At 42.9% G+C, this 7,356-nt stretch overlaps 2 protein-coding genes across 2 annotated transcripts; one reads left to right on the plus strand and one right to left on the minus strand.

Moving 5' to 3' along the window:
• Nucleotides 1-76: 76 nt before the first annotated feature.
• Nucleotides 77-5,319, plus strand: tepsin (TEPSIN adaptor related protein complex 4 accessory protein). Its single transcript, XM_086063676.1, has 13 exons — nt 77-198; nt 477-549; nt 653-744; nt 909-1,002; nt 1,061-1,128; nt 1,202-1,283; nt 1,411-1,482; nt 1,564-1,752; nt 1,854-2,040; nt 2,154-2,267; nt 2,540-2,618; nt 3,869-4,003; nt 4,097-5,319. The coding sequence occupies exons 1-13, from the start codon at nt 160-162 to the stop codon at nt 4,529-4,531; spliced, it is 1,659 nt and encodes a 552-aa protein (XP_085919802.1). The 5' UTR covers nt 77-159; the 3' UTR covers nt 4,532-5,319.
• A 284-nt stretch (nt 5,320-5,603) lies between these two features.
• LOC147156846 (uncharacterized) lies at nt 5,604-7,328 on the minus strand. The gene is made up of 3 exons (XM_086064732.1): nt 6,704-7,328; nt 6,310-6,415; nt 5,604-6,228 (listed from the first exon to the last, which is right to left on the minus strand). Exons 1-3 carry the CDS (start codon nt 6,718-6,720, stop codon nt 5,986-5,988), a joined length of 366 nt encoding a protein of 121 aa, XP_085920858.1. The 5' UTR covers nt 6,721-7,328; the 3' UTR covers nt 5,604-5,985.
• Between the last annotated feature and the right edge of the window lie 28 nt (nt 7,329-7,356).

The following is a 7,356-nucleotide window of genomic DNA, read 5'->3' on the forward strand; positions in this document are numbered from 1 at the left end:
TTTGCGTGCAGTGATTGGTTGTTAGTTTCCTAAACAGCCAATGGATTTTTCCCGTAGCTGTCTACGTCCTGTCCTATGATTGGCTAGCTGTCACAAGCAGTCCCGCCTCCACCAGGGTCCACTGAAAGATGAGTAACCCGCAGCTATGATTGCTAAATCATGGCTACATTCATGGAACGGTTAGCTTTCCTTCAGAAAGTAAGTGACAGTTATTTTGATGGTTAGTTATTAAATCAAACATGAGCTAAATAGACTATGACTCTTTTGCCATTTTGTCTACGTGTCGCAGTCCTTCCTCCTAAGAGGTTAGCAATAGCCTGCTAGCTAAAACCGACAGTATGAAGTGTTGTAATTTTTACTTATCGTTACATGTTGTCAGAGTTTCTTCGTAGCAGGTACTTAATGAGTTAACTGAAAACATTAATGTATTTATGTGTACACAAACAAAATCTCTCTTCCCACTTCCACTACTGAAGGTCCCGACTCTGATGAAGGCGACAGCTGATGATGAGAGTCCCTGTCCTGGCTACCTTTTCCAAGAAATTGGAAGTATCCTTTGGCTTTCCGTTATGCAGTCCACTTTTGTCGCAGGGATTTTTAATTCAGGAAAAATACACGTTATTGAAAGCACTTAACTGTCATCACTTTGCAGAAATCTCCCACGAGTCTTTGGCGAGTGATCAGTGTTTGTTAGAGTACCTAATAGAGAGGCTTCAAGTCGAGTCCTGTCATGTCAAACTCAAGGTGAGTCACTTTATATATGTATTGTTTATATATGACTCTTCATCTATTCCCGTGGCAGGCGGAAGATATAATTAACATTTGTAGCCACCTGTAACAATTAATATAGTGTAATAGGTTTTGAAACACTTCTGTGAACGATTTGATCCTGGTCTCTTGTGTTTCAGGTGCTGAAGATCTTCGTTCATCTGTGCGGCCATGGCTCCAAACATTTCCTCACTGAACTCAGGAGGAATTCCACCTTCATTCAGCAAGCATCAGGTTGGACATTTGTTAACTCTCCTCTACTCTGAATACTCAATATTATTTGTTTTTGTAGTACACAGTGGGCCTCCCGATCCCATCCACGGCACGGCTTTGTATCAGAAAGTGAGAAACAAGGCACAGGTCAGACATGGATTCTATTTAAGACTTACAAAAGGTTAAAAAAAAATAGCTTGATGTATTTTCTTGTTCGCAGGAAGTTGCACGGCTGCTTTTCACTGATACGTTTTACGTAAAACATGATGTGCTGCCATTTAACATGGCAACCTCAGCAATGGGTGAGTAATGACAAAAGTATTTATTTATTTATTTACAAATTAATGTTAGGCGTGTTTTCCTCTTCACTTTTTTTTCCCCCACATCTGGATGCGCTCATTTGAGTTCAGCTGGTGTCTCTCTGTCCAGGTATGGGATCTGCAGCCTCCCACAGGGCAGGAATGCAAGGTTTTGGGTACAATCCAGTGAAGCAGGGAACAGGCGAGTCACTCTCTGTCCAAGTTGCATCTTCTCTTGTGCAGCTTTACCGTCATTTTTCTTACCTCCTGTGTTTTTAAGCAGGCAACGACTCGCTCCTGGATAAGATCCAGAAAGCTGCAGAAGTAGTAGCCAGCGCCGTCCTTCCCCCGACAGAACACCAGGGCATCCGTCTCCACGACAACCACTACCGGGCTGTCGTGGCGCCATCTGCACCGATAGAAGTGGCTGTACCAGCATGTGCCTACAGTCTGCCTGCTCGCAGACTTAAAGGTCCAACAATGACTCATTTGAGCAATCAATCCTTTTATCTAATGAATTCAAATGCATTTGTAAACATATAAGGTCTTACTACTCATGTGTGTTCACTCCAGGAGTGACTCAGCGTTCTCCAGGGCAGGTCGGAGGCGGCTGGGAAGAGACTGACAGTGGCAACAACTCCTCTCGCAACTCATCTCAGGACATCTCAACCAACAGCAGGGCTTCTGCGGGTAGCAAGTCGGCGTGCACTGGGAGCCAATCAGGAGCCAGCAGAGAAAGCAGCGGGGACCTATCGGAGCGGTGAGTGGAGAAGCCCAGTTAATTACCAATTACGGATTACCGGTTAAATTAACTTGCCCGTGTCTCTACACTATTGCCGGCATGATTGGATATCAATCATATGCTTCTGTCAGGGTGGAAGCGTTGCAGTTGGGGGACTGCGGCCAGGAGATGGCGCTCATCAGCAAGCTGATGGAAGGCTCCAGAGTGTTTCTGTCCAATGAGGAGAGCCAGCACTTTATCAAAGAGTCAGTACAGAAGCGTCATTGAATTGTGGTCAGCTCACAAGTATGATCCAGTAGAAACCTTTATAATCAGAAAAAAAATGTACTTCTAAATACGCTCTCAACTTGAGAGCGCCGTCATGCATGACATCACGTGAGACACGTTGAGTGAACATGAAAGGATTAACTAAGCCGGCTCGTTCAAGAACAGTCCGCTGTATTGTGATTTGTGGCGCTGCATGTGAGTCCATTATTTTGTATTTGTTGACATTTGTGTCTTTGTTTAATCCTGTCAGGTGCTCCACTCTTAACTGCGAGGTTGTTGTGGAGTTGCTCTCGAGTCGGCTACAAGATCCCACCAACACTGTTAACATGGTGATATGTCCATTTTCGATACAGTGAAATTTCATTAGAGACCAAGACCCACTGCAGAGAGCAGAAATATTATATTATATTTGTCACAAAAAAAAATCACTCAGTGATAAATAGATACTTTCATTTTTTTGAATATATACACTAGTGCCTTGAGACGTGAGTTTAAATTGTTCCGTAACCATGCTCATAAATCAAATCCTCATATTTAAAATTAGCTTTCCCCATTGAAATGGAAAAAAAAAAAGCCATTCATCTGTTACAGTTTTGCAATATATATATATTTTAATTTTAATAAATGAAATAAATAGCACTATGTAATATTTTACTAGTTAAAGACTTTTTACTGCATTTCCTTTCAGATGGTCAAAAGTTACTCCTCAATAAGCTGCAATTGTAATAGTCGTTCCTCGTAGAGGATAAAAAATACAGTGTTCCCTCGTTTTCCACTGGGGTTAGGTTCCAAAAAGTACCCGCAATAAAAGAAATCAGCGAAGTAGGTAGTTTTGTTTTACATTTATTATAAATGTTTTATGGCTCTAAAACCCCTCAACACACAGTTTAGACACTTTTCTCATCAAGGCGTTTACATTTCTCTCTTGTTTAAACATTCTCATTGTTCAAACCTTCATAAATGTTATAAAATAGGTACATTACTGTAAAAAAAAAAACATGCAAAATTGCACAAAAAAAATCAGTGAAACAGCGATAATATAATATAGCGAGGGAACACTGTATATCGCTAAAGTTACAATTTGGTCAATTTAATATTGACCAATATATATTTTATATTATAAAATATGTGGTATTTTAAGGGGATCTCCTGAAAAGTGACTATTTTGGAGGTACAAGGTTTTTCGGCCCGACGCCAGCGATGTGTCTTCAATTTGTTCACACGGATGCTATTTACAAGGTTAGCCTGTCTATGGGGTTTTGTGTCATTTGTTAGCATTAGGCTAAACAGACTTTAAAAAGGCAAAGTCATTGTCTTTCATGTTTATTTTGATGGTGAATGTCAACTGGGAGTGACATTTAACAGTTTGGAGCCTTTTTTTTTTTTTGCTAAATTGTTCACTGTTTGCCCAATTGCTTTTTGTACACAGATAAAAAATAAAAAAAAGGCACTACAGTATATAAGAGTATGTCAACAACAACTCTTTCTTTAGTTGAATTATTGTACCCTGTCAATAGCTTTTAGCAATAATAGCAAAGAGCTATTATTGATTACATTGTTCTTCTCCGTTTACCAACAGAGGGCATTGTGCGCTGTCGCCTGCCTCATGACTGCCGACCTTCTGTCTCTTGAGCAAATTTTCGGAGCGACGCAACGTAGGCTCCGTCAGCTCAGTGAGGGCCCTCCTGGACCTGTGGCCAACAAAGCCACGAAGGTGCAAGAGCTAGTAGAGAGCTTGAAATGTTTTAAAAGGGAATTCGACGGCAGGAGATAACACTACTTTTTTCCCCCTATCTGCTTCGACCAGATCCTGAGACAGGTCAAGGCCCTGATGGGCGGAGTTCACCATGCGGCCAAACAGGAACCATCCGGCAGCGCTCAAGTCAACCACACCTCCGGCCAACTTGTTACATCGACATACTCGGGTTCTGTAGAGCCCGCGCTGGTGGACAGCTGTGAGAAATCTGCGCTAACTGAGCAGCAACTGCTCCTGGCTCCTGTTCGGACTGAGGTGACAGACACTAAATACGAGGAGTGCATTCAGCCTTGTGTAGAAAGACTGTCCCTGTTCAGTGGTATGAAGCTGGTAAACAGGACGAGGCCTCTGTGCGAGACTAGCGTGGCCCACTTGGAGCTGGACTCGCTACAGGACTGCGTAAAAGAGAAGCGACCTGACAACCCAGCTTCGGTTGTGTGTGATGGTAGCCAGCAGTCGTCTGCCTTCTTGTTTCTCAACTCTTGACCTCTAGCGAGATGCTTTGCAGCTTTTACAAGTGTTGCAGAGATGTCATTGATTGTTCGTTTTAAGAGCTGATTAAAAGAAGTGTCACGTTAGGGGTGGGCATAGTATTTATTTAAAATATGTTTCAAATTTTTATTATATTTTTATATATGTGCACCTCAGATGACAACAATTTGAATTGTTTTGAAGAACAATTTTTTCATATATATTTGAATTATTTAAAAAAAAAAAATCAAGTGTGACCCTTGACCACAAAAGTTCGCTCACCCCTGGTAGAATGTTGATTCGTTTATTGGCTTTCCATTGTTCACTTGCAGGAGACAAAGGCGGCCACGTCCAACTCTGCGCACTTTGTTGGACTCATCTTTTGGAATTTTGTTCTCTTCCAAGTATTGAGTGGCTCTGTTGTAGAGAGATAATTCTGCTTATTGGGTTGTTTTATCTCAGGATTTGTTTTAGGCAACAAAAACAACCTCCGCAGCACATCTTGAACCTCCAACTTGCACTCTGGTTTGCACTGAAGTAGCTTTTCTTCAAAACCCGCTATCCTCGATCTTCCAGTCTTTGCGATTATATAAATGCAAACGTATGGTTGTGAGGTTATTTGTTGTTTTTACAGCTTGTTGACTAATGGTGCTAGAGTGCATGTTAAAATTGTGTTGTGGGGAACCAATGGTTTGGGTAAGCAATCAAAGTGGCATTTGGAGTGTAACGCAGAATATTTGCAACAATGGCAATTTGTCATGTAAAACAAAATAAAAGCAGATCAGCTTTGTTTTGATTTTGTAGCAGAATGAGTGGACCCAAATTAATTGAAAATTTGTGAGGACCTAAAATATTTGACAGGCTTAGGTAGAGCTTGTCTGAGTCGCGTACAGTAATGTCTGCATAACTATATTATACTGCCCCCTTGTGGCCAAAGCAAGCACATCAAGAGCAGCACAATGAATTGGATTGCAGCATAACACAATCGATTTAAATCTTTACATTTTTATAAACTACAAGACAAAGAAAAAAAACTGATTTTATACATAGTAATGGACGGTTATAAAGAAAAAATGGAGACTTGCCATTTAGAGTAAAGTGCATCGCTTTATTTACTTTTGCAAGCACTTTGGATCCCACTTCTCTCGTGATTAGCACCAATGAACATGTCCACACATCAACGCACGCATGTCAAGAGAATGGTAACCTCTTCATAAAGTGCACAGGGCCGGATCCACACACACGCACGCATATCAATACTGCACAGTAAACCACAGTGGCTGGGCCATGAAAAGGCAAATGTGCTTATGGTCTTCACAAATGGTTTATGGCAGGGGTGGGGATGAGCATTCCAGCCCATAATATGTAAACGTCCCCACTCTTCATTCACCCCGTTTGGACCGGGGTGAGGGGGGGTGTTCCACTCGACTCGGGCGTGAGACATGAAACGGAGTCGTCGACGTGGCTGTTCATGTCGAACCCGGGCGCCCTCTCGTCTGTAGACTGCTGAAGTGCGCCTCCCTCAGGACTCTGTTGATGGAGTCGTAGGAGAAAGTGCTGCAGTCGCCATGGAAACCTTGCTGCGCCGAGTCCTTGGGCTTGGGAGAGTACTGGGGGATGCGGTTGCTCTGGTTGTGGATGCACGGCCTGCTCGTGACCACCATCGGCCTATCCGTGCTGCAGATGCCGCTGCTGCTGTCACTGCTTGACGACTGAAAACACGACAGGAAACAAGGCTTTTACTCGCATGCATTTGCTGCTAAATAAAACATTATACCCAACTGTACATGTACCTCAGAGTCCAAATCGGACACAAGCAGGCATGGACCCCCTCCTGACCTCTTGGCCTGCGGACTCAGCTGTTGATTCTCCTCACTGTCACTGCTCCGGTGGCGTTTCCTGTATGCAAAAAAACAAAAACAAAAAAAAACATGTAAAAATGTTCAAATGTGACGTGTGTGTTGGAAGGAATGATGCAGTGAGGAGCGGAAAGGAGGAGGGGGGGGTGTTAGGGGGGCGTGCATCTAAAAGAGCACTGAGATGAACCAAAAATAGCTATGGCTACACACAATCGGCCAGTTACATGATCACATATTATGACAGGAACACTGATGATTCACTGAGCTCGTTTTGGAGTTGATAACATGAAATGGCAAAAATAAGGCACATGTAAGGCATTTACTGTACCTGTTATCTGTCAGCATTGCTGCAGTCTTGGCAGATGTGGCAAAGAGAAAGGTGGACACTCCCTATGAGCTGGATTTGAATGTAAAAAGCTTCTGGCTCGGGCTATAGCTCCACAACCGAACCGCAAGACATACTCCTTCTCATTCCTTGCTTGACGTTTTAGTGTGTGTATGGGTGGATGTATATGTGTGTGAGGGTCTCCAGCCCGATCAAGAATATGAAAGATCACACTTCCGATCGTAGCGTTCCGCTCGGTTGCTAAGTACCGAACAGCTAACAGTTGAACCCTAGTGGAAATATTCCGCAAATATCGACATGACAGCAAAGCTCGCTAACGTTGACACGGCTAACTGTTGGAGCTAACTAACTAACCCCAAAAAAAACGCTGCACTGTGACCAAGTTCTTCCGCTGTCGTATTCCGCTCACCCTGCTGAAAAAAGAAAACGTGAGCTGGCTGTTCTTCGGAAATAACTAACAAACGGTCAAATCTCTAAATTAATAATTTAAAAAAAACACACACGATAACGTTTAAGTTGTCGAGTCACATAAGCGACATTTTAGCTTTGTAACGACATGAGCTCGCCAGCTCGTGTCAACTACGGTAGTCCCCAACGTTTCCTTGACGTCACCAAGCCGCGCCTCTCTGTTGTCA

The sequence above is a fragment of the Leptonotus elevatus genome, chromosome 20 (assembly GCF_054856555.1).
Source record: "Leptonotus elevatus isolate MCC_2025b chromosome 20, RoL_Lele_1.0, whole genome shotgun sequence".
NCBI lineage: Eukaryota > Metazoa > Chordata > Actinopteri > Syngnathiformes > Syngnathidae > Leptonotus > Leptonotus elevatus.

Bases quoted from the DNA above. Each gene is read 5' to 3' on its own strand.
- tepsin (XM_086063676.1), top strand. From the start codon at position 160: ATGGCTACATTCATGGAACGGTTAGCTTTCCTTCAGAAA. The intron at 1,753-1,853 runs GTCCAACAATGA...TGTTCACTCCAG, and splicing joins GCCTGCTCGCAGACTTAAAG to GAGTGACTCAGCGTTCTCCA. The intron at 2,268-2,539 runs GTCAGTACAGAA...TAATCCTGTCAG, and splicing joins AGCCAGCACTTTATCAAAGA to GTGCTCCACTCTTAACTGCG.
- LOC147156846 (XM_086064732.1), bottom strand. The intron at 6,229-6,309 runs GTACATGTACAG...TCGTGTTTTCAG, and splicing joins TGTCCGATTTGGACTCTGAG to TCGTCAAGCAGTGACAGCAG.